This window comes from Bactrocera oleae, chromosome 5 (genome assembly GCF_042242935.1).
Source record: "Bactrocera oleae isolate idBacOlea1 chromosome 5, idBacOlea1, whole genome shotgun sequence".
In the NCBI taxonomy this organism is placed as follows: domain Eukaryota; kingdom Metazoa; phylum Arthropoda; class Insecta; order Diptera; family Tephritidae; genus Bactrocera; species Bactrocera oleae.
In genome coordinates, this window is record NC_091539.1 from 71,391,529 (window position 1) to 71,417,132 (window position 25,604).

The window sequence follows — 25,604 nt, forward strand, 5'->3', positions numbered from 1 at the left end:
TTGCATTATGAATTTTTACTTAATTCAATGACGCATACAAACAACACCAAAAAGAGCGCTTAAATATCACAGTTGAAAATAATTTGTGTAAAAAAACGGTGCAATAATGTGAAAGTAATGCATGAATGCGTTCATTCAGCCTTTATTTCGCACATTTGCTTTAACCTAAGCTTCCGCTTTAAAGCCTCTTTACCGTTGTAAGCATGCAAAACTCTTTCGAATAGCTGTGTATAATTAAATATGACGATATATACATATACATACACAAATATGCACACATACTTATGTAGTGGCATGCAAGCCACTTTGATGTCATTGAGTCCGAATAACAGCCAAAGCACTGCAAGCTAAAAAGCTAAAAGCAGACAAAATCGAATGGAAGGTTAACAGCTCGAAAGGCTTAAGTTGAAACATTGAGTTTCAAACAAAATTGATGAATCATCATAACGCCACCGACAAGCAAACATAGCTAACATTAAAGCACACATTCGCCTATGTGTATATATGTGGTATACTAATACATATATACAAATATGTACAAACATATATAGTACATCCAGTTCGAGCTGACTGATGAGCCTCTCCAGCTACCATAGTGTTGCGGTTGCAGCCGCGAGCTAACATCCAACAAAGCAGGCAGAAAAACAACAACTACAATAACCAAGCAATAAAAGGAAGTAAAAATGTGGCAGCACAGCTTACATGTGTGCGTGTGTGTACGCCGCCAGCAGTACAAGTGGCGTAATATTACAACAAGAAAGCACATATATGTAATTTCCGAAAATGAATCGAAGCCTTTAGCAGCCAACCGCTATTGAGCTGCAGTGGCACGCCGTGTGTGTTAGGACGTGGGGGTTGGGCCACACTATTGCACTTAAAGACATTTACTAGGTTTGTGCGCTTTGTTGTTGTTGTTGTGGTCTGCTTAGTAAGGGTTTGGTGACCAGAAATCAATGAGCCACAAAGATGTGCTCAATTCTTGACATAGCGCCGCACTCAATGACCCGCTGCATGTCAACCACAATCCGTCAAAAAGTCAACGAACTTACAGCCAAATGGACCAAAGTGATAAAGCTGGCTGAAAGTTTCGCAAGTGTTACGAAAAGAGTTTAAGATTGCTCCAACGTTGGTCTAACATTGAAACCAACTATGTATGTTAAAAATGTTTTGAAAATTTGGCTCATACCAACATTTCACACATTCCACACATTCCCCAAATAATTTTTTAGAATGCTGCTGAGATGGTAATCATTCACCAAATGTAAATCTGGCTCAGTTCCGGTTACGTAGAACCGACTATTGTTTAAAGAAAGATCCTTCTTCCTCTTATTTGCTTAGAAATATACTAAACGGCACTTGTTGGCGTCAGCCATATATTTGAAAGCGAATATTTATACAAAACTGAACTTACAAGTATATTACTACGCTGATTGCGAGCCATTTAGGTCAGATCTTGACGATGAAATAAACGTAAAAACGATGAATTGCGCGACTACCCTGCAATCTGTCTCTGCGAGAATACAAGCAGTCCCAAAGGGCTACAAAAAGCTCATGACCGATTTTGGTAGTCAGAATTAAATTGTTCTTCATCAGCAAAATACAATCGCATATTTATACTCTGACGCAGAAGAAAATGTTGGATACACTTATCAGCGTGACGAGCTTAGTCGATTCAATCGTGTCGGTTTGTCTGTCCGTCTGTATATACATATGTATAAACAACATATTTATTCGACATTTTTATTCTTCATGAAATTTGGCAAAGATTATTATCCAAGGCAACGCTACAATCTACGAGTAAATTATTCAGATCGGACTACTACAGTATATAGCTGTCATACTGACCAGTCAAAATCAAGATAAAGATCTTCTTTGTTATTTTTTTTTTAAATAATTGTTCATATGTATGAGCATGAATCACATTTTAGTAAGGATTTTCCACACAAATCCGTCGGTTTGCTGATTCCCCGAAATCTGTGCTTTGCGAATTCGCTTGTTTTACCACGCATGAGCACACAAATTGCGGCGCCTGCTAATTGTTGTTGGTCAGTCGTCTTGAGGCCTGCACACACTCATGCACCTTTTTTCGCAGTGCCACATTTTTTTTTTTGTTTTTGTTGTTGTAAATTTTAATTGTCCATAAAAGTCGTTAACAGCTGCGTAAAATGCTCAAGCTTTGGTGAATGATTGCGAAATATCTCTCTTACACTCGGCTGCCCCGCAGCAATGCACACGATTGTGGTGTTGTTGTGTACACCGCATACACTTTTGTTGCTGAATCCCATTGCGGCTGTGTGTGTGTGTGTGTGTGGGAGATTTGAGCCGCTTTGTGGCAACGAAAAATGCAATTTCTCAAAACCAGGCGGAAATCCGAGAATTAGCAACGCTCTGAGTTTTGTATGAGCCTACTCGGTCAATTGGAAAATATACAATTTTGAGTGTACCATATATGTATGTATGTGTGGAGCATCAGTGGCCTCACGCAAATGTTCATATTTCGTTCTGAAACTATTTTTAATCAAAAATGTTGCTTGTTTCATTCATGCCTTCGCCTTTTATATCTAATTAATTTTTTTAGTAATTTTAAGATGTTATTAAACATGTAAATTAAGATATCATCAATCCGTATTGGAAAATCAAAACATGGTAGTTAAAGGGTTGATCAATTGCATATACCCATTCCAAAAAGCCCTCTCTAAGCAGTAAGCCTATAGCTCGAACTTCCTGGTCGCAGGTAATCCACACATATTTCTGGCATACCCATCATTTCTAAGAGCCCATGTGATACCCTACAGATATAGATATTATAACCTAGAACTAGGTTAAGAGGTCGATCCTAGCAGAGATCTCACTTGAAAAGCTTAGAACGCCAGTCCGTTGTGGTAGAACCTAGTACTAAGATTCACATTTTGAGTTACATCGAAATTAATAATTTATCCCCATTTACATTTGAAATTGACGTGTCAGAGTATTTTTTTAATATGGAAAACAATTGAATATCGCGCGGTGATTAGATCGACACAAAGAACGACTAAGAACCGCAACCAAACCAGAAATCATTGAGCAAGTTCATAATATTATTAGTGAAGATCCAAGTTTTACTTTAAGCGTGAAATTGCTAATGATATATTTTAAAAATCTATTTGGAAAGTTAGTGCGGCACACGTTAACAATTCAACAAGAACTGGATCGAAAATTAATTTCAGGCTTGGACGTACCACCATGATCCTAAATTGAAACAAGAACATTTACAGTGGACTGAAGCTAGTTGTTCAGCTCCAAAGCAGGTGAAGTTACAACGATCAGCAAAGAAAGTTATGGCATCAGTTTTTTGGAACGCAATTGGAGTTTTGTTAATTGGTTATCTGCAGAAAGGTGAAATTATCAACTCTGAAAATTATTGCGGCCTTTTGGATCAGCTGGATGAAAAAATTCGTGTGGTTTGCGCCACAAAAAATCCTTTTTTTATCGAAAGATCACAAAGATGTTTTGACAATGACAAAATTCAACGAATTAAAATACGAATTGCTTGAGCATCCACCGTATTCACCAGATTTGGCTCCCAGCAACTACTACCTCTTCAGAAACCTGAAATAATTCTTTCAAGGGATGGCATAAAATTAGTGGAGAATCACTGAAATAAATGTATTGAAGTTAAGGGAGATTATATTGAATATAAAAATATATTTTGTACCAAAAACAGTATTTTTTTAATTTCGAGCGCAGAAACTTTTCAACCAACCTGTACACTCTGTAATTCTTGTCGAAGTTTCAATTTTTTTTAATATACAGCTCTACCAGATTCTCTTCCATGTTATCTTGTTCGGAAGTTCATGTGCGTATATGTATCCTGCGCTGTACTTGTTAATTACGTTCTAATTGCTAATCATTGCGTCGACATTACCAAGATTACCGTTAATTGGTCTAATTGAATTGTAAATGTTAACATTGCAGCAAAACACTTCGTCAGCCTCCGTCATTATCCGTCGTTCTACTTTTGTTTTCTTTATTTTCCTTTTCATCTTCTTACTTCGGTTTCAATGGTTTTTTTGTTTGTTTTTTGTTTAATGCTTCATTTTGTGCTATTTCCTTCATTTACCGCACTTAAGCCACTCCACCTACCACTCCTCATCCCCCCTTTTCGCTAATCGGTCGGCCTGTTTTGACTCGTAACAGCCGTACTGGCGGCTGTTGATAATGGAATGAGCTCTAAAACCCTCAAAAATGCCAATAAAACCGTCAATTAAGACGAAACCGAGCACTTCGTGTACTTAAGGCGGCCATTGTTCACACAATTTAACGGTCATTGGCTGACGGCACTTAACCGACGAACAGAAGCGTTTAAATGGATTAAATTTCCAACATAAACTTTTCACTTAAACAACTCGCCAGCAGCAGCGCAGCTACTCCTGCGACGACAAAGTCCTTTCCCTGCTTCTTGGCTCCCCGCCTAGGCAGGTGACGCTTGCTGTGTGCCAAAGTTTCAACATTCAACAAATTGTCTCCACTTCCGCTGGCAACGGACAAGGACACCAGGAATGCAAGTGTTTGGCCAACAACAACAACTGAAGCATTGGCAATCAACTTGTTAAAGCAATGAATGTGAAAAACACCAGCAGCAACAACAAAAACAACAACTTTAACAAAGTCAATAAGGACAAGTGCGAGGACGTCGGCGACGAGTGCATAAATCAAAAATTCCTCTACACATTCTTGTGCTCATAAACTGTGACTTAACTGCTGGCGCCGAACAAGTGTGCATGTATTAGAGGTTGCACACACACACGCAAAAACACACGCTTAATAAAAATATTTGGCAGCGTTTATGTGTTGGTGTGACTGGACGCAGTCTAGCAGCCAGCAACTCCTACGAATCTCAAGCAAATAAATAAGTCAACTTCCATCCACACACACACACACACGCAAGTATAGAGTGCAAGTGTAGGTGTGTCTATAGGTGTGCGTCACAGAGAAAAATTCTGCAAATTTGTTAGCTTGAAAAAAGCGTATAAACTACAAGAATGTGTAAGAATTGTTACATGACATAGTTTGCCAACGTTGCCCTTAATATTGTTGTTGCTGTTGTACGCAAGCATCCGGCGCACATCATGTTCCCAAATGCATATATTTATTTGCAACTACAGAAAATCGAAAAAGAAAAAACCTATGTAAAATACGCTCGTTAAGTATTTAGACACAATACAGAACGTGTCCTGGCCTCTCATTTATTTTGTGGCACAACATGTGAGTGGCCGCATGAGCAGCAGCTTTCACTAAATTATGCACAAGCACGCGCTGTTACACAAAAATACCCATTTACATAGGAGTTACTGGGGAATTCCTTTTAACTGCTTCGGCGCCATACAAGTCATGTGACTTTCTAGCGGCGAGTGTCTTTAAGATTGAACTTTCTTCAAATTGCCAAAAAAAAAGTGCAAGTATAACGGTACTATGACGCACACTCTTAAACTGTATTAATTAAGAAAAATCGTCTTTATTTTGTCTCCAGTTATCAGTGGAATTCAAAAAAAAAAGTCAATGAAAAACTCTTAAGTTCACGCTGATCTTTCTCCATAAAAACCGCAACGCTTCCATTTGAGCGGTGAGTGAAGTGAAGTTAAAGCGTTTGTACCGCGGCCACGATTTATTCGCCGCAAAGCGCTGCTAATTAACATGTTGAGCAGCTACTTTCACCCAATAACGGTAAGTGGCAGAAGTCTCCCCAAAAAACGAGCGGAGTAATTATAGCAACATTTAAATGAGTTTGCAGCAGAGCACTCGCGTCTTGGCCACTCAGAAGGGCCACTAGTGCGCGAAAGGAACTCATTAGAACGCTTAGTGGCCACTTGGTGGAGCGCGTAAAGAACACGAGCTGTTGCCAACTTCATTTCACATATTTATATTTATTTAAATTTTTTAAGCTTGTGAAGGATTTTCGAAGAATGTTGCGAAAACTCATTAAGACATTCTTTTAATGTTACTATTTGTATTTTCGTCTAAGTCCGTGGCGTATTTTCTAGTATATGGTAAGTAGAATATTAAAAAAGCTTCATTATGATTATTGTGTATTTATATTAAACTGAAACCAAATTATGTCACGTTATGGTAGGTTAAGTCAAGGGTAGGAATAAGAGAAAAAGTTTAAAATAAAACCTTTGAGGAACAGCAGATCAGACAATAAAAAGAATATATACAAACCTCAATTGCGGCAACATATTAAATATAGCTTTGTGAAGCTTTATCGAAGCTTTCGAAAAATCAATATAAATGTATTAGCGATTTTGAACAAAACAAAGTAGCTAGCAGTAAAATATATCGTTCAATTAACTTAAAATTTAAGAGTGTTTGAGGCAGTTGAAATCTACGTTGTTTACATTTAGGGTCAATCTAAATTGATTACATCTAGGGTCAATGACTCTTTTGTTTACATTTTGCCAAGGTCAATGAACCTTTTGTTTACATTTAGCCAAGTCCACAACGTTTTTCTATATTGAGCTAAGTCCACAACCTATTTTCGATTTAGCCAAGTCCACAACCTTTTTTTCATTTAGCGAAGTCAACAACCTTTGTTTACATTTAGGGTCAGTGAACCTTTTGTTTACATTTTATGGGGTCAATGACCCTTTTGTTTACATTATAAGGTCAATGACCTTATTGTTTACATTTTGCCAAGGTCAGTGACCCCTTTGTTTACATTTTATGAGGTCAATGAACCTTTTGTTTACATTTAGCCAAGTCCACAACCTATTTTCGATTTAGCCAAGTCCACAACCTTTTTTTTCATTTATCGAAGTCAACAACCTTTGTTTACATTTAGGGTCAGTGACCCTTTTGTTTACATGTTATGGGGTCAATGACCCTTTTGTTTACATTATGAGGTCAATGACCTTATTGTTTACATTTTGCCAACGTCAATGACCCCTTTGTTTACATTTTATGAGGTCAATGGACCTTTTGTTTACATTTAGTCAAGTCCACAACCTATTTTCGATTTAGCCAAGTCCACAACCTTTTTTTTTCATTTAGCGAAGTCAACAACCTTTGTTTATATTTAGGGTCAGTGACCCTTTTGTTTACATTTTATGGGGTCAATGACCCTTTTGTTTACATTATGAGGTCAATGACCTTATTGTTTACATTTTGCCAACGTCAATGACCCCTTTGTTTACATTTTATGAGGTCAATGGACCTTTTGTTTACATTTAGTCAAGTCCACAACCTATTTTCGATTTAGCCAAGTCCACAACCTTTTTTTTTTATTTAGCGAAGTCAACAACCTTTGTTTACATTTAGGGTCAGTGACCCTTTTGTTTACATTTTATGGGGTCAATGACCCTTTTGTTTACATTATGAGGTCAATGACCTTATTGTTTACATTTCATGAGGTCAGTGAACCTTTTGTTTACATTTAGCCAAGTCCACAACCTTTTTCTTAATTTAGCCAAGTCCACAACCTTTTTCTTTATTTAGCCAAGTCCACAACCTATTTTCGATTTAGCCAAGTCCCCAACCATTTTTTTTTTTCATTTAGCGAAGTCAACAACCTTTGTTTACATTTAGGGTCAGTAACCCTTTTGTTTACATTTTATGGGGTCAATGACCCCTTTGTTTACATTATGAGGTCAGTGACCTTATTGCTTACGTTTTTCTAAGATCAATGACCCTTTTGTTTACATTTTATGAGGTCAATGAACCTTTTGTTTACATTTAGCCAAGTCCACAACTTATTTAAGAATTAGCGAAGTCAACAAACTTTGTTAACAAATTGTTCAAATTGGCCTCTGTAGCATATAGTTGTTAGTTTGTAGCAGCTATATACTATAGTGGTCCGATCTGAATAATTTCTTCAGAGATTGCAGCAAAAAAAAATCGCGAATGGATTGCAGTTATGACGATTATTGGCGTTGTGTGGGCATGGCAGTGGTGGGGTTGCGCCTATTTACAAAAATGAACCTCTTATGGTGCCAAAAACAATCGGATTTCGACACGTCTCATCATCCTGATCCTTTATATATATATATATATATGTATATATATATAACTCTACATCTAACTCGATTAGTATTAGCTGATAGAAACAACCGTTAGATGAACAAAAAATTATACTCTGTAGCAACATGTTGCAAGAGTATAAAACTGAGGGCTTAACTGCAGCTACCCTGAGATTGGGGGATCTTATAAAAGTGCTCTCGCTGGAAATAGTAATATTGCATATACCAAAAGGTTAGTACAGTGTTCAGATAAGATTGAAGTAGTTTAAACTAACGCATTTCAATATCTGGGAATTTTGGGCACATATTATATATTTATATATTATATATCTATATGTATGTGACCGAAGGCTGTACGATGAGCAGATAATTTTCCAATTGAAATTGCTTCGCTCGAAATTCAAGAGTTTAAATATGTAAAATAAGTATATTTATAAAACATTTTACACGCTTAGTGCTTTTGGACCGGAAACGGAAGTGTGTTGCCTGAATCAAAAGTTAAAGCATAATTCAGTCGTTCGAATAATATAATATTTGCAATGTGAATGTCCAACAACAACTACATCTAAACAAACTAGATAAAGGCACTGAAATGAATACTTGGATGTGAGCTAGTTTGTACATGTGTGCCCTCAAAACGGCATTTCACTTAAACTCGTTGCAAATTGTTAAATTTTTTAAGTGCTATGTACTCCTTATTCCTTGTACTGTCTCTGAATGGAAATTATTACCCGCTCAATTACAACAATGCGCTGAACATAGTAATGGAAAATACATGTACTTCTGGTCTAATGCACCACGCCTTGAGTAAAGGGATTTTCAATTCAAAATGAAATAAATTCAAATAAGGACAAGTCACAATCTTTAGCTATAGCTTGTCATTAACGACAGCAATCTTAAGGTACATATATATTGTATTTGAGTAATCTAGAGAGGCGTTATTTACACGAGAGGAAAGGTAATTAGGAAGACGAACAAAATCGTTAGAACTTGCATAAGAGAGCCCTCTATGAGACTGTGTACTCGAAGAATTCAATAAATTTACAAATTAAAAAGAATATAAAAGTTAAATTTAAATGCCATTTCAAAATTCGCTTAAATATACGTGTGTCAAAAGGTTCGAGGTTATGATAAGTTCTATTGAAAAACAAAAATTCGAATACATGTTATCGGCGGTTTTGATAGCATGAAAAATAAAAGTTTGTTAAAATGGCTCACCAATTTTGAAGAACTAGTATATCTTTCTTTTACAAGATGCTGACCTAAGTATAAAAGGCGTTTTTATAGTTTTAATGTCGAGTTCCTGAAAGCAGTTATAAAATCCAAGTAAAGTAAAGAAAAGAACTATCTCTGGTACATCTGCGATATATACGATATAAAGACAACTGAAATTGTAATTGCAGCTATATCTGCCCGGCTATTTGTTATCCACGTAAACATTTCTTTAGCACGTCTGGGAACAAACTGTGGCTCATAAGAGGAGAATTTGAGCGTGGAGTGCAATCTTTGGATAGAAAAACCCAAAATTAAATCGATCAAATTCTAGACGGGGAAACAATATGAGTACCACAAATAGAGTTTTCTTGACGATGACACGTTAAGAATGCGAATATGCATAGTAAAGAGTCCCAGCATAGTAAGCAGAAAGAAGAGAGAACTGCCATTTCGATACAACGTTAAAAACCAAATGGATTTAAGCGAGATTAACCCTTTGCTCGACAGTCGGATTTACGTAAACGAGACGAAACCGGATTTATCCGAAAGAATTGGAAAAGAAAGCGTCCTGCATTTGGGCAACTAAACTTGAAAGAACGAAAAGACGATATGAGTTTTAAAGGGTAACTGGAAGCTCGACCAGATGTGTAACAACTCTGGAATGTTTTTATGAATGAAAAGATGCTGCTTCTCCAATCTTCTGATAATTTATTAAAATTGAAAATTGTTGTCATTGAAAACATTCGTTCATTTATTGTTGTTGCACTAATTAGACTATAAAGTATATGATTGTGGCCATCTCATTCTCATGCCGACTTAACGGTGTCGCTCGCAATTGGTTGCATCATTAGATGAACAAATTAATACATATACATATGTATATACCATACATAGGTATGTATGTACCTGTATCTATGCATGTTCGCCACCGAGCTGCTGCCGAGCTCTGCCATATTTACTATAATTACCAGGAAACATTAAACTTGCGCCGTTTGATATACATACTTACATAATTATGCTATATTATTTGCATCGTTCTGGTTATGTAATTTGTTGTCTCTCGAATGGGCAGTAGCCGGAATGGACCCGGATTTTTATCCGGCCAAGTACTGTCAACTCGGCACCATTCCTCGAAATTACTTCAGGAATGTTGTTGTTGTAACTGTTATCTACTCCCGCTTGGGAGGTAAGTTTCACTTTGGTTGTCGTCGAGGTCATCTAACAGAAGGCCTAGGAAACGAGCTGTTTCGGCGGGGTCGGACCATAGGATAACGGTGTTAGATGAGTGGGGCTCGTTGGACATGCAAAGAGGTGGTTAGTTTTAGTTTTACTTCAGGAATGTTTTCAGCTCTGCTACTGCAACAACAACAAATACTACGCTTATAAATAACCGAAATGAAAATCCAATCAAGTCGAAACTCATTCTGCACTCTATATTCAACAGTGTAAAGTGGTCGGGCTTTCGCCAGCGTGCATATATTCCTCATTCAAAAGCCGTTATACCATTTAGTTCAACTTAACATTTTCAACTTTATTTCTGAATGAAAATGAAAATAACTGAGCTGGCGCATGCCGTTGGTGTACTAGCATAATTGTTGTTTTTATAATAATTTGCAGTTTTTATTTGTTTGTGTTTATTCGTTTTACTTTTTACAACTTTAACTATTAATGCGCATTGAGTTATTTGTTATGCATTTTCGACATTTTCTTCCTCATATATTCCATTACCAGCTCCCATCGTGGCCAGCCAGAGGCATTTCATTTCTGGCAAAATTAACAACTAAAGGCAAACTACAATAAAAATAAACACATTTCGGCACTTGCAAATACAGTAAATTAAGTTAATATTTAAAAGCATAGAAATGCACATATCAGTATTTTGCATAGTTCGCAATAGCAATTATATTTATTAAATGAACTTTTGTTTTTGTTTTTATATTTGTTAAGCAGGTTTGGCAATCAAACAAATGCAAATCATTTGTACTAATTTTTGGTTTGACACTCTCAAACAACAAAAATGAATGTGTTTACACAACATGACAAAGTAGCAATTAAGCATATACTCGGTTTAATTTTCAAACATAACTAATTACATACATAACTGTAGTCTACTGCCAGTTGAGTAGTGAACTGGTTGCTGCCTTCTCTTCATATTGTCCGTGAACAACTCTTTAGAGCAGTCAGACCACGCAGATAATGATATATCCTATGTAAGTATAATTCTATATTTCATTTATTTTTTCTTAACAATAAATTTGAATGGATTTAATTTAAATTTTGCTGTTAAAAGTAAAATTTCTTCAAACAATTAAAAGGCAAAATTCGGTTTTGTTTATAACAAATAGTTTAACTACAAAAAAAGGAGTTTGTAAAACAAATTCAATTAACTGTAACAACAATGACGTTTATTGCAAAAATTGGGCAGAGCATTAGCATTGTTTGCGCCAATTCTCGTACCGCTGCTCTTCTGAAATTGTTAATTCTTTTCCATTTTATGCTGTCGCTCGTTGCTGTTAATAGTGAAAATCTACTTGAAAGTGTTTTTGTAGAGTTGCGCATTAGTGAATTTTTGACAAGTAGAACGGCTATTTAAATTTAATATTCACGGTTGCAATTTAAATGTCGTTCAAAGTTGACAAATGAGACACTAATATTTCACCGTTATCGAAAGTCTTCTCTACGGAAGAAGTAAAACTACGAATTGTAAATGTAAGTGTTCTGAATAGTCATTGTTCTCGTAAATAAAAGTTGTAGTCTTTGATAAATGTATATTTGTTTTGATATTTAATCATTTTCTGCCAGCCCTTCTACTGTTGTTATGTTGTTTCTACTGTAATTGTTGTTATACTAAACTCTCCGCCTTTAACTCTGCAACTGTTGCTGCAGTTACAGACTATGCTCCCTTTACACCTATTAACTGAGAAGCTAATTATCCAATTATCAAGCCGCAACCGAGTCTAAATTGATTTTTGGTATGATTCAAACGTCCGCTCAAAGCAAAGGAAAACGGAAGCGGTTGTAACCGTTTCTCCAACACACCGCACACATTCCAATTGGAATCGAATGAACCTATGATTACAACCAAAAAATTAGAAATTATACATTTAGAAATATATGGTGATTTATATTAAATGCGATTTTACCTCTGAAAACGAGATCAGCCTTCGGCAAATCAACCTGATAACCAATCGTTGCAACAGCCTCCTGCATTCTTAGACTAGTTTCTACTTCAACACCAATTTGCAGTTGTTCACTGGCCTTTTGATAATAGCAGATATGAATGCCACCAGGTCCCAATGTACCCGACCACACAGAATCGGCTTGTGTGTAACGACCAACTGCTGATACCACAGCTATTTGGCCGCCGGGTACATTAGGACCATATTGGTACGCAAGCTCTGCGCCAAGGGCGATGTGATCAGTTACTGACTGTAAATAGTGACCAACAAAGACGCCAGAGTTATTAAAAATATTTGGATTGCCAACGGTTAGGGAGGCTGTGTAGTCGTCACCACGGTAATCAGTAGTTAACTGGGCAGCTGTGAGTTTAGAATCTTGAATCTGTGAAACAAAGATGAAAATTAAATTGCATCAAAAAAAAATAAGTAATAACTGAGTGGAAAGCAATTTAACAGAATCAAATCAGTATTCACTTACTTGCGAGGCGAATTTACAACGAATGCGCGGAGTGAATTGGTGTATAACATTGGCGTTTAGATTTCCGGAAGGATCAATGTCACCCAGCAGAACTGGGAAAGCTTCTGACGGACCGAACTGTTTGGTACCTACATAAGTAGCACCAAAGCGGTACCCACTTGGTTGTGTACTGCAGAGGTTTAAAGTGTGCGAAACTTGAAAATGATTACTTAAACCTTTATTCAGCATAATTTTCGCACCTTCAAAGGTCATAGCTTGAATATCTACAAAGTAGCAAAAGATAAACATATCATATCGCATTAATAAACTTATAATTTTCTACATAAAATAGCAAATGAAGTGTGAGGGGTTTGTTTGATGTATGTGAAGCAGCGTGCAGCACTTGTGCGCTGTCATTTCCACCACCACAACGAATAACATGAAAACACCATTCTTTCACATGCGTTTGGGTTATGTCATCACTTGTAGTGGAATAAAACCGGTGATTTGAAAGAACACACACGCTCACCTTTACATTTCTTATGCAGTTCTTCAACAGTTCCAGGATTTTCAAGCTTTTGTTCTTTTAAATCTTCTCCGACGGCGGCAGAAGGCGCAACAGACGTCGCTGAAGTAGCTGACGGGCTCTGCGATGGATTTGACAATTCCGGTAATCCCAATTTGGCAGCATCCAGCGATGAGCTAGAGCTAGACGATGCGGCCAAAACATTCCCCATATTTATTTGCGCACTTAAGTTTCTCAATTTAAACACTTTTTTCTGCAATTTATTACGCTTTTTATACAGGTATTATTCAAATCTTTCCCGAATTTCGAAACAAAAAGTGGGAAAGTTCACAAATTTTCCGACGAAAAGAACGAAAAAGTGCAATGACGTTAGTTTTGACAGTTGGGTGAATTTCCACCACGTGTGTGTTGAGTTTCAGAGATAACACTTTTCAAATTCTTATCTCCAGCTTTTAATCATAAGAGTTACCACAAATATTTACTTAAATAAAAAATATATATATACCAGTATACGTGAATAATGCTGTATTAAATCAAGTTCGATTTAACTACGAATATTTAAAATTATTACATTTTAAGTCTATATTTTCGAGAAAACAATTAGTTAATGAAAACGGAGCGGCTTTTAATACCAGGAAATTTGGTGAGGCATTGGCAACCCTTAATATTGTTATATCTTTTGTTTGACATACGTCAACATTGTCTGATGTCGAGCTTATTTATTCTATTTTATTGTTTTGTAGCAACATAGACAAAAGAAAAGTTAAACAATTTTTTTCTGAAATGTATTCAAGCAGATGAATATTGTTATAAAATGCCAAGTTTTAAAACAGGACATATATAGTTATGTAATCTGTAAGTGTCCCAAATCAAAATAGAATTAACAGCTTCAGCAACTATTAAATCGTTGGCAGCATCCTGTAAATTTATATAAAGGGACAATCACTTCCTAACAAACATTTTTTGGTTATTGCTTAAACCTTGGAACGCAAAAGGGAATAGGTGGTTATGAATTTGCAGTCATTTTTTAGGGATTTTAATCCCAGGTAAGCAAATGTTTCGTGACATTAACTTAATATTATTCATGCGTGTTCAAGGTTGTGAAGAATGGGTTTGAGCGCAAAGTAATACACAAAATAATAAAATGTAATAATAGTATTAGTAATTTACTAAAACCAATAATTTGCTCTAAAAGAAATGGCTTTGAGATATTTCTGAGCTCATACCCATTTAAAAAGCACACTCCTGTATTCATAAATATAGATACTACCATATATCTTAAAACACTAATGTTGTTTGTTTATTTTATTCATTCAGCAAATTCGTAGTGCACTGCAGCTTGCTTGGATTTATAATATTGTTTGCTCTTCGCTTAGATGGTGGTATTGGTAAGGTTTTCAAATTTCTTTCATTGAATGACACAATTTTCAACAATTTCTCTTAGATTGGCCATATTGGGCCATTTTTATGCCATTATGGATATGGAAAGGGATCGCCATTTTGGGTGCCGCAGTCGGTGCTGTAGTTTGGTGCCGTTACCCGCATTACCGGTAGTGCGATACTTTTGGCTTATCAAATCAGATTTTAATATAAAATTCTCTTTTTTTATTTTAGACTTGAAGGTGATTCGTATACCCAATTCAAGGCAATGCTGATATCTCTCTCACTACATCTTATTTTACTAATGTTTGAATTGCTCGCTTGCGACAAATTAAGCTCTGGCCGTCATCTCTGGGTGCTTGTTTTCATACCATTAATATTTGGTTCGGTGGCCAGTGTCGGAGCTTGTGTGTGGGCTGTTAAACACGATCGTTCTTTTGAGTTAGAGCTATTTTTGGCGGTTAACGCATTGCAATTTGTGTCGTTGCCTCTTAAATTAGACCAATTCGTCAACTGGAATTGGGAAGTGGTGTTTGTCCCAATGTGGATAGTTATTTGTTTGAGCTTAGTTAGTAAGTAAACGGAATAATTTTGCTGCTAGCTCTTTATTAAACCACTTCTATAGGTGTTCTATACAATGTAATATTTTGCGGCATTATGATGCGTGCACCCGAAATATCTTTACAGCAAAAGCGTGCTGCCTTGAATGCAGCCGTGGGAAATATTTGCACAGTACTTCCTTTGCTGTGTTTTCAGGTATGAATTATAACAAATTTAACTTTTATGATACATGCGATAATCTAATATTATTTTCAGGTGGTGATTTGTGATAAACTGGAAGGAGAACTAAAGTTTCCTTATATGATTGTTTTCAGTCCTTTAATGATTTCACTATCTGCATTAATTGGATTAAGTTTTAGTGCAAAAGGTGGAAACAAATGGTGGTTCGGAATACGCAAATCCTTCCACCAGTTTCTATTATCGGCAATGCCTTTTCTACAGGAATATGGCAATATATCTTATCATGTGGATCGGTCAGCCGCAGCGCAGTCTGTTCCTTTGGATGCTTCTACTAGCAATGTACATACAGAAGACTTCAACAAGCACGATAAAAAGAGCAAAAAGGGTGCAAAGAATGATAGCATGAAACCGGTGATGCCCATAATCAGTATTGACATGCCTGACTAATCGTTTTGCTATATTTTAAGCTCATAAATAAATATGAGTCTACTTACATATATATAGCTTAAGATAACTGAAACTATTAGAATTTAGAATGTATGCGTACAAGTACACACAATTATATTGCGATATCATTTCATTTGAGCTTGTCGATTCAGTCAAACATATACTATATAATTAAAATACTTCCGTATTTCATAAATTCAACATAAAAATTCTTTAATTTACTGACTAGTTTAAAATGCGCAATATTTTGGGCATCAATCATTTTTAGCAAATTATCTCGTTTATCTCACTTTTAATAGTAACTGTATAATTTCTAGGTTAAAAAAAAAAGTAAATAAAATCTCTTAAGGCAAGAGTTTTAGATGTTTTTCAGCTAAGTATTTATTAGGGTTTGTTAGCAATATTATGTACAATTGCATTTGTAAATAAACACATTAAATCACATACAAAAGTTTTATATGATTTCAGCGTTTTTTTTTTGTTTAACTTTCTTATAAGAAAAAACATATAAAAATTCTTCTATTAATCAATTAAGTTGATATTTCCAAGTGAAAAAAGGGACCTGTTAAATTTTAAAACAAATTACAAACTTTTATGTTTTTAATATTTTGACTTTTTCATAATCCGCAACTTTTAAAAGTGTGCAAAACGAAAACAGAACAACGTTAATATATATGCTTTATAAAAAGTGTTACAGTGATCGAATTTAGTTAAAATATGCGCCGTTTTGTTAGATGATCTGTTTCCATCTAGACGGCAACTTCATAATATCTTCCTCGTAGAAGCCCTCCTCCTTATTTGCGAAGAATTCGGACAGCCACTTTTCACAAGCCTCTTTTGAGTTCAACTTCACACCACCAAGGGCATTCGCCATGGACAGGAACAGGTGGTAATCACTTGGCGCTACGTCCGGGCTATATGGTGGATGCGATAAAACCTCCCATCCGAGCTCCCGTAGCTTCTGACGAGTCATCAACGAAGTGTGTGGTCTGGCGTTGTCCTGGTGGAACACTACACCCTTCCTGTTGGCCAATTCTGGACGCTTCTGGTCGATCGCCTGCTTCAAGCGGTCCAGTTGTTCGCAGTAGATGGTAGAATTAAGCGTCTGGCCATATGGGAGCAGCTCATAGTGGATGATTCCCTTCCAATCCCACCAAACACACAGCAAAACCTTCCTGGCCGTCAATCCCGGCTTGGCCACTGTTTGGGACGATTCACCGGCCTTCGACCACGACCGTTTTCGCTTGACATTGTCGTATGTGATCCATTTTTCGTCGCCAATCACCATCCGCTTCAAGAATGGGACGAGTTCGTTCCGTTTCAGCAGCATATGTTGTTGTTGTTGTAGCGACAGAATTCTGCCGAGTTGACAGTCCTTGGCCGGAATAAATCCGGGTCCGTTCCGGTTACGTAGACCCGACTGTCGTGGGAACGGCTTCAGCAGCATATCGCAGGCGTTGATTCGGTCCAGAAGGTTTTTTTGCGTCAAATTATGCGGCACCCAAACATCAAACTTTTTTTTGTATCCAGCCTTCTGCAGATGGTTCAAAATGGTTTGGTGACTAACTCCCATCTCCTGGGCGATGTCACGAGATGCCATATGCCGGTCTAACTCGATGTATTCCATGATTTCATCGGTATTTGTCGTCACAGGTCTTCCGCCGGCTGGCTTATCCATGGTGTCGTTTTCACCGGCTCTGAATCGTCGAAACCATTCCTCCGCGGTTCGAAGTGATAGAGTACCATCCCCCAAAACACCATTAATCTCACGGAACGTTTCTCTATAGGATTTGCCTTTAACGAAGGAAAACTTTAAAATAGCGCGAATTTCGGTGTTAGTGAACTCCATGTTTACACGTCTATAACTGTTGAACGCAATATCCAAACTAATCATGCATAGCGTTGTTTTGTAGGTTATGTCAAGACCTTTCAAATTATGTATAGTGTACAGATACGAGCTCTGTAGCGCTTTGTACATAGCCGCGAAATTCAAAAGACAAAAAAGCGGAAGGGAGATATTTGACAACCTTATATTAAATCAAAATCTAAAATAATTTCTTCAAAACACAAATAGTGAACGCCCTTAAATTGACTCTAAGCATATGCCATTAATTCACCATTTAGTTCTAGCAAAATAATTGTAATAGAAGAAAATATGCGAAATCGATATACAACACTGCGTTTTGAGGGCATTGCATACAAAAAAGCTGAAAATGTACATATTCATTTTTTCAGGCGTCTTTTCTGTGTAATAGAAAGAAAATTTTTATAAAAAATACAATTTTCAACTTGTCTTGAGCAAGATTAAACGATAAATCTACTTTAGTTTTATTGTATCTTAATTAGAGAAGATATTAAACAATATTTGCATGATTCTTTGTGCTATTACATATAAACCAAAATCTTGAGAATTTCAACTTTTCCTAATTTTATTAGCGAGTTTTGCAACGTTCGCGAAAAAGTTTAAAACTTGTGAATAGGAATTTGTGCTATATTGTGAAAAGATGAATATAACTGCAGGAGAACCAGTACCGCCTGGTTTTGAAGATGAAATAAATCGTGACCCCCAAATCCAAAAGGCAATTGATCAATACAAAGGCAATGCTCTCGTTGGTCTTGAGTATACACTTGAATTGCACGAAGATGATCGCCGTGAGCCTGGTTACTTTTGTGTGCTTTGTGACAAGCGTGGTGATCCACGCACCATAATGCAACATTGGACATCTTATAATCATCGTCTAAAGTATCTAGAGAAACATTTCCCAACGGCGGTACGTGAATTCAATCCTGTCAAATACAAACCGAATTCACATCAGATTCTTTTAAGTGTTGTGCAAAAATTATCTAAAGCTGTTGAAGATCACCATGGTCGTTTAAAGTTATTGGTTGCCAACAGCGATGACTTTCGTCGTATGAAAGCCAAATTTGTTGGAGAAATTAATAATAAGTTTCATTTTGACGAACGGAATGGTCCTAACTTTCTGGATGTGATCGATCGGTCTCTTTGGGAGCCCAATTCGAATTCAACTACGAACAAGATGGAACAAACATTACAAATAACTATTAAAGCTCCCAAACGTATAAATGAAGATTTTTCATTAAAATCAAACCGCGACGACTTGGACGAAATTTCAAGTGACTCCGATGGGCCATCAAGTTCGAAAAAATTAAAAAAACGGGAACAATCACCTGCTTATCGTGTGTTGCCGCGGGTTCGCCGCTCGCCGCCCTTTGAAGAGGAACGAAGCGAAGATCGTAAGGAAGGCGAAAAGAAGCTTCCCACACCAAAAGAACTATCACTGCAGGCTTCGCATATTGCGCAAGAAAAGTATAAGTGGGAAAAATATAAGTGTATGCTTGAAATACAACTTAAACAAATGGAAAAAATTCAACAAGATTATGACAAGAACCCGGAAAAACATCCTTTGTATCCTGATGAATGGAAGAAATTTTGGAATCGCCGTTATAAGGAGTTACAGATGGAAAAGAAAACAGACCCAAATAAATATGATTACAAACCTGAGTGGATTGCTTTTTGGACTGAACGCATGAAGGATTTGTTCAACTCAGAAGTAGAAAAAAAGAAGAAAGAAATTAAAGTTAAACTTGGTCTGCCAGAGGATGCAGAAGAGATGGTCGACCAGTTGAAGGAAAAATACAAAGTACATATTGGTCGAAATGCAGTAGGTATTACATCTGGGGGACATGTTTTAGGACCAAAACTTTCTGATCGTGGCCTGGACATTGCCCCAAAACGTTCCAAAAATTCGGGCGATATTATTAATATAAGTGACGATGAGTCGCCGGTTCGCGCAAGGAATCGCCGTACACGAACACGTTCTCGATCGCATTCTCGTTCGCGACGTTCCCGATCCAAGTCGCCACGTAACTTACGTGGTCGTGATTATAAACGGTCACGTGATCGTTCCTCATCATTGTCAAAAAGTCCCCTTTCGGATGAATACAATGGATATTCCATCCATTCCCACCGTCATCGCCACCCAACACGAAATTTTGTACCATCTATTATTGAAAGTGACTATTTTAGTTCTTCATATCCACCACGCGGAAGATTTTCAGCCGTATCAACTTCAGCCCATTTTGGTGGATCATCACATTATCGCATTCTCGAACCACATCAATATCCAAAATATGAGCGTTCACCATCGCCGAATTCTAAATCTGCACCAGCTAGAGAAGAACCAGAACCTGAAGACAATGGACCACTGACTGTTGTTGCTGTACTGCGTTTGCTTACAGCACTTGAGGACCATCTGGGAAGTCTTGGACCAAAAGTAGTTGATTTATTGGGCAAAGCTTTGGCATTGGAGAAGGTGAAGGCCAATTCTGCAGATGATTTGTTGTTTAATGAGGACCACGTTGTATTTTTTGAAACTATCAAAGAGAAATTAAAAGGTATATTAATCGCGGACGTCCTAGACGATCAACAAAAAATCCGAGCTGTAAAAAAAGCTATAAAAAATATTGCTACTGTAATTCACCAGGTTTCAACAAAAGGTAAGTACCAATCATTTTGAAACAGTAAGTATTAAACCTTTAGTATATACATTATGTATATATATATATATATATATGTATTTATAACATTAAAATATAACATATTCTCTATGGAATATTATTACAATGAATTATTTCATTAAAAAATAGTAAAGCAAATAAAAATATTAAGAAAGTGGCACACATTTGTATACATAGTTAATAATTGTATATGAACTGTGTTCTACAAGTATAACATCTATTTACGTAATAATGTTAAGGTAATATAAAATATTTGTAGAAATAACGCGATGCAATAAGGAAAAGTGAAAATTAAAATTTCCGAACTTATATGTATATAGTTGTGTTATAATAAAAGGTTTTTTAAAAATTTTATGTTACAACATTTATACAATTTTTAGGCGTTCTACCGTACCACCAATTCAAAATTTTTAGAGTGGTAAATCTCTATATACAATAGAATTTACGAATATACTTAAGTATACTGTTGAATCAGCTTCATTTTATACTCTTACTTAAACGAAGTGAATTGTGAAATACTTTGACCGTCCCGTTTCTTGTTTAAGCAATCGAAGCTTTGCGAAAACGTTTTATTTAAGTTGTTTTTCTTACTTAAAACCGATTCCTCTTGTTTTTACAAACTTCGTGCATTCGTACTAAAGTTTTAAGTGTAAGTGAAAATATTATAATGTGACGAAGAGCAGCCAAATATCCAACATCGGTATATGGGTCTATTGCAAAGAAAAACAAGAGTAAAACTAAAATATTTCATAATATATTATGTCTTCCATTTTGGCATTCAAATATTAAATGATGTTTTTCTGTTTTTAACATCCACTTAGGTAACTCATCAAATATTAATAATACTGAGGTTGCAAAAATTAACAATAACGGTGAATCAGGCATTAAAGTCAACAAATCCGACAGTGTTAGTATTAAAGAATTACCATTCGACCGCCAAGTTATTTCCACCAAATTAGCTGCCGCTTTAGTCTTTCAAGGACGCGAAGATGTATCCACCGAGGATATGGATAAGTTGATTTTCATTTTTCTTTTATTCGTAAAATTATCGAAAGAAAAACGAGAATTGGATGGTAAAGCTTTACAACTTGGAGCTTTGCTAGCTCAATTGGGTATTTATGTACCATCGTCGTCAAAGGCCGCCTCTGCTGCATTGGCTGCTTTACCAGCTATTGTAGACGAGTTGATGGAAAATGAAATGAGTACCGGGAGTGTTCGTGGCCACATCAATGAAAATGACGCTTCAAATGAGCCAGTTGATAAAGATGCAAAGAATGATGGTGGTAACATGTTGGAATCATTAACGGACTCTGACCTACAAACACTATTGCAAAACTTTAAGCACTTGTCGAGTGAGGAGCAACATCATTTGATAGCACATCTAAAGAAATTGGAAACAGCTGATCCATTACGTGTTGAGAAACTAAGAAAATTTGTTAACTTGGCTGACTTAACTGAAGCTGCTTATTCATCACCCTCAGCTAGTACAAGTAAGTCCAATCCCCGAGAAAGGTCGCGCACTCGTGATAGTCGTTTTGATGATTCGCCGGTTACAAGTAATAGCAAAGGTCGTGGTCGCATTTCCGATGATGACGATGACGATCGACGTCGCGGTGCTAGTGTTTCTAATCCAAATAGATTTAGTCTAGATGATGAAGACGAGGATGATGATTATAATGTAGATGATGTGTTTAAGGCGGCATTCCGAAAAGTAAGTGATAATTCACGTCAATCTAAAGCAGAATCTATGTTAAGCATCGAGCCTAGTGCATCTCGTTCTCAAATGAAGCCGACACCTGTGCAAGCTCCAGCGCCTATTATTCCGGTATCGTCATCACCGAATGCATTGACGTTTAATCGTGCTGGTCTTAATATATCACTGAGCGATACACAAAATTTAATTGCCAATTTGATGGGCTCATTGCAACAGAGTAATTCAAATCAGAAAAATAATAATAAAATGACACACACAAATGATGGCAAAGGACAACAAATACCCACTAGGTCAAATGTACCAGCTCCCCCCAAAGTTCCGAAAAACCAAGCAATGCAACAGCAGCCACACCCATCAGTGCAGTCAACTACTACTATGCCCTACTATCAACAAGGTCAGCCGTCACAGCCGCAACCATATCCTGGCGGTAGTGGTTACCAAGAGATAGGTGGAATAAATAATCAATCATATTATAATTCGATGGGTTATAATAACAACGGCGGACCTGGTTACCCGGGCTATCAACAATGGGGTATGGGCGATGGTCAACAATTCGGTATGCAAAATTTCATGGGGCAACAACCACAAGGACCACAGCAAAATATGGGTTACAATAATATGTATGGTCAAGGTCCACATTAAATTTCGCAAGCATTTAAAATTCGAATAAGAATAAAAACTTTTACGTCTCTCTCGGTATGTATTTGTGAGAATACCAAACATTTTCCAAAATAAATGAACGAGCTTTGTTATTTCAGGATAGCTTAAAAACTTGGAAAATAAAAACTTTATGTCCAATACGTATCGTAACATTTTACAAATAAAACAACATTGTACAAGTACGAGTTTTATCAAATGTATGTACCATCTATACTTTATGTGTATTGAGATGTGAAATTTTACCTATGGTGGAAGGGGTTAAGGCTTTTGAATACTTATTATCTTACTTATCAGGATTTCGTTAAATGATTAAATTAGAAAACACTAGTTGTAAATTTTGAATTTTTGACCAGAAGAGTTTATGCTTATGCTCGCAATATTAATGTACGTGCCTATAATTTTTTTAATTTGATATAAAAATATGGACCGCATTGCAGCCTAATTCTCGTTTATATTATTCTTTACGAAAAACTCCATTGTCTGAATATTTTATGAGAAACACTGTTTTTAAATCTAATTGCTGGTAGAGCCAGCTTCGGGGTGAAATATATTAATAAATACAGACTTACTTTGGTGTTGACAAATATGGATACGTAGGGTAAGTATTAAATAAGTTCTTATAAATATTATATAAACCTCAAAATTAAAACCAAATTGAAGTTGTGACATCGTAAAATGTTTGTCATATTTCTTTGATAAAATCTGCTGAGACTCGATTCTGATGCGAATAATTTTAAATATTATCTGAAGTGACAATTTTAATATCTTGGCAATTTTTGTTTTTAACATATATAAAAGTTGTGAATCGATTTCAACATAGCCTCAAAATTGAACGTGAGGTATCCTAATAAATTTTGTTTTTACTTACCACTTTCAGCTTCTATTACAATTTTGAATGTTTAGCCAGGCATTATTTTAAGCACATATTTGTTTATAAGTGGATCACAATAATAATAAATACAGATATAAAGTAGAATATTTATCATTTGTACTTTTAATTTTATATTAAGTACGAATATTGACAATGCAATGCCGTAACAACAAAAGAACTACACAGAAACGTAAAATAGCTTATGCACCTTCACCTGCTGTTGAAGAAGTTGAAAATGTAGAGTATTTGGATGATTGTGTTACAAACGACATCGAAGAAGTTAATGCAAATGCACACAGCAATCTTCCACAGGGACTGGTTAAAACGGAACCTACGTTTGAGGATACATTTTATCCAAATGCTGTGTACTGCCTTATAGCACTTTACCGTGATAAATATGAAAGGAATATGAATGATACTAAAGAATTTCCAAGTATATATGAAAACGTTTGGGAAGAGATTTCTAAAGATATGCGCGAGAGCTATTTTGAGTTTGATGCTCAACAAGTGCGCCAGAAGTTTACACAGCTTCGTCAACAATATTTTAGTGTTTCCTCCAAAAAGGAAGCAGAAGAATTTGTTTACTTTCAACCACTACACGAAATTTATAATGATAAAATAATTTTAACTACAGTAAATAATGAAAAGCTACCAACACACTCATCACGTAAAAATAAACAAATACGAATATATCGAGATGATGTACTGTTCAACTCCCGTATTGAAACTGAGACTTGTGCTATTGAAGAAAGCCCACAACGCACAGAGGAAATTCCAGTGAATGGTCCCAACAGACAAGTAGATTGTAAGGTAGCTTCAGTAGTTACAAAGAATAAGCGTGAACGAAGCGAATTTAAAGAAATTCCGGTTATAAATTTGGATTATTCAAAGAGAGGGTTTTCTGATCCAGAATCCGACGAGATATCAGATACAAAACGGAAAACAGATTTCAGTGGTGAAAGGCTCAATATGACACTTGCAGATTACAATGAAGCTCAACAACGAAGGCATGATGAAAAAATGAGCTTGTTAAGGCAAACATTTTTATTACAAGAACGAGCTTTGGATATACAGAATAAACTTTTGGAGGAAATTGTTAAGAGAGTCAAATGAACTCCAGGTATCCTCCATTTTCATTGCGTAACTATGTAGACTTCTTTTAAATAAATAGATCTCATTAGTATATCGTTGTTTTAACCTTTATTTCCCATAGGGAAGTTGTGAAAAGTCGAAGTCTTGTTGTTTCAGTATTTTCTTCAATTCCCTCTGCAAAAGATCATGTAAACATTCGCCACTATGTTTGTAGATCCATCGACCCAACTGTCCCTCAGTTGATACAAAATCATAACGTTTAGGTCCACTTGTGGGAGAACTGAGCCAAATCTGTTTGTTGGGTGTCTGACGATTTATAACATAAGTGCCATACTCTTGACCAAATTTAACAGTGAGTACGCCATCCTGTAAAATTGAAACAAATTAAGTAAATATTTGATTTGTATATGAAAATATTAAATCAATACTCCATAAGTAACATCGCAGGACGATAAATTTTGAGCATTCTCTGTAAGTTCTTCAAAATAGTCGCACAATGCGTCTAAAGTCTCAGAGCAAACTCGGTCATATGTGTTGCTATCCACAAATGTTGCATTTGTGCCGTTCTTGCTTTCGTTTGTAGACGCAAATGTTCTATGTGTTCGCAATATTTGAGGAAATGAGGAAATTGTATTTATCAGCCTGGGCGATGTCGCTAATTGTCTTCCAAAATTTAGTCTATATAAATTTCGTCCATGATTTTGATTTATACAATTCTTTAACGCACGTAAAACTAATAAACTCGACATTCTCTACAACGATTAAATCAGCTGTTCAAGAACTTATAAACGT

General features: G+C 36.2%; 4 protein-coding genes across 7 annotated transcripts; 2 read left to right on the forward strand and 2 right to left on the reverse strand.

Annotated features, from left to right (window-relative positions):
• Positions 1-11,077: 11,077 nt before the first annotated feature.
• On the reverse strand, positions 11,078-13,740 carry Tom40 (Translocase of outer membrane 40). The gene is made up of 4 exons (XM_014247082.3): positions 13,372-13,740; positions 12,864-13,126; positions 12,350-12,767; positions 11,078-12,275 (listed from the first exon to the last, which is right to left on the reverse strand). The coding sequence occupies exons 1-4, from the start codon at positions 13,577-13,579 to the stop codon at positions 12,136-12,138; spliced, it is 1,029 nt and encodes a 342-aa protein (XP_014102557.1). The 5' UTR covers positions 13,580-13,740; the 3' UTR covers positions 11,078-12,135.
• Positions 13,741-14,069: 329 nt separating this feature from the next.
• Positions 14,070-16,387, forward strand: LOC106626945 (transmembrane protein 185B). Of its 2 annotated transcripts, XM_014246852.3 has the most exons (7): positions 14,070-14,223; positions 14,283-14,414; positions 14,686-14,756; positions 14,813-14,918; positions 14,983-15,320; positions 15,374-15,504; positions 15,565-16,387. In XM_014246852.3, exons 2-7 carry the CDS (start codon positions 14,377-14,379, stop codon positions 15,934-15,936), a joined length of 1,056 nt encoding a protein of 351 aa, XP_014102327.1. In that variant the 5' UTR covers positions 14,070-14,223; positions 14,283-14,376; the 3' UTR covers positions 15,937-16,387. The 2 variants fall into 2 exon arrangements, with proteins under 2 accessions (XP_014102327.1, XP_069965944.1); XM_070109843.1 differs by having other exon boundaries at positions 14,082-14,414.
• Positions 16,388-18,155: 1,768 nt separating this feature from the next.
• LOC106626999 (uncharacterized protein CG7065) lies at positions 18,156-24,903 on the forward strand. 3 transcript variants are annotated; one of them, XM_070109372.1, is made up of 4 exons: positions 18,157-20,454; positions 21,297-22,885; positions 22,948-23,447; positions 23,727-24,903. In XM_070109372.1, the coding sequence occupies exons 1-2, from the start codon at positions 18,441-18,443 to the stop codon at positions 22,829-22,831; spliced, it is 3,549 nt and encodes a 1,182-aa protein (XP_069965473.1). In that variant the 5' UTR covers positions 18,157-18,440; the 3' UTR covers positions 22,832-22,885; positions 22,948-23,447; positions 23,727-24,903. The 3 variants fall into 3 exon arrangements, with proteins under 3 accessions (XP_036221288.2, XP_069965473.1, XP_036221287.2); XM_036365395.2 differs by having other exon boundaries at positions 18,156-20,454; positions 22,953-24,903; XM_036365394.2 differs by having other exon boundaries at positions 22,948-24,903.
• Positions 24,747-25,598, reverse strand: fh (frataxin). Its single transcript, XM_014246946.3, has 2 exons — positions 25,241-25,598; positions 24,747-25,178 (listed from the first exon to the last, which is right to left on the reverse strand). The coding sequence occupies exons 1-2, from the start codon at positions 25,559-25,561 to the stop codon at positions 24,921-24,923; spliced, it is 579 nt and encodes a 192-aa protein (XP_014102421.1). The 5' UTR covers positions 25,562-25,598; the 3' UTR covers positions 24,747-24,920.
• Between the last annotated feature and the right edge of the window lie 6 nt (positions 25,599-25,604).

Bases quoted from the DNA above. Each gene is read 5' to 3' on its own strand.
- Tom40 (XM_014247082.3), bottom strand. From the start codon at position 13,579: ATGGGGAATGTTTTGGCCGCATCGTCTAGCTCTAGCTCATCGCTGGAT. The intron at 12,768-12,863 runs GTAAGTGAATAC...TTTGTTTCACAG, and splicing joins GTTGTAAATTCGCCTCGCAA to ATTCAAGATTCTAAACTCAC. The intron at 12,276-12,349 runs GTAAAATCGCAT...TTGTAATCATAG, and splicing joins GGCTGATCTCGTTTTCAGAG to GTTCATTCGATTCCAATTGG.
- LOC106626945 (XM_014246852.3), top strand. From the start codon at position 14,377: ATGAATTTGCAGTCATTTTTTAGGGATTTTAATCCCAG. The intron at 14,919-14,982 runs GTAGTGCGATAC...TTTTTATTTTAG, and splicing joins TGCCGTTACCCGCATTACCG to ACTTGAAGGTGATTCGTATA. The intron at 15,505-15,564 runs GTATGAATTATA...TATTATTTTCAG, and splicing joins TTCCTTTGCTGTGTTTTCAG to GTGGTGATTTGTGATAAACT.
- LOC106626999 (XM_036365395.2), top strand. From the start codon at position 18,441: ATGAATATAACTGCAGGAGAACCAGTACCGCCTGGTTTTGAAGATGAA. The intron at 20,455-21,296 runs GTAAGTACCAAT...ACATCCACTTAG, and splicing joins TCACCAGGTTTCAACAAAAG to GTAACTCATCAAATATTAAT.
- fh (XM_014246946.3), bottom strand. From the start codon at position 25,561: ATGTCGAGTTTATTAGTTTTACGTGCGTTAAAGAATTGTATAAATCAA. The intron at 25,179-25,240 runs GTATTGATTTAA...TCAATTTTACAG, and splicing joins CCTGCGATGTTACTTATGGA to GATGGCGTACTCACTGTTAA.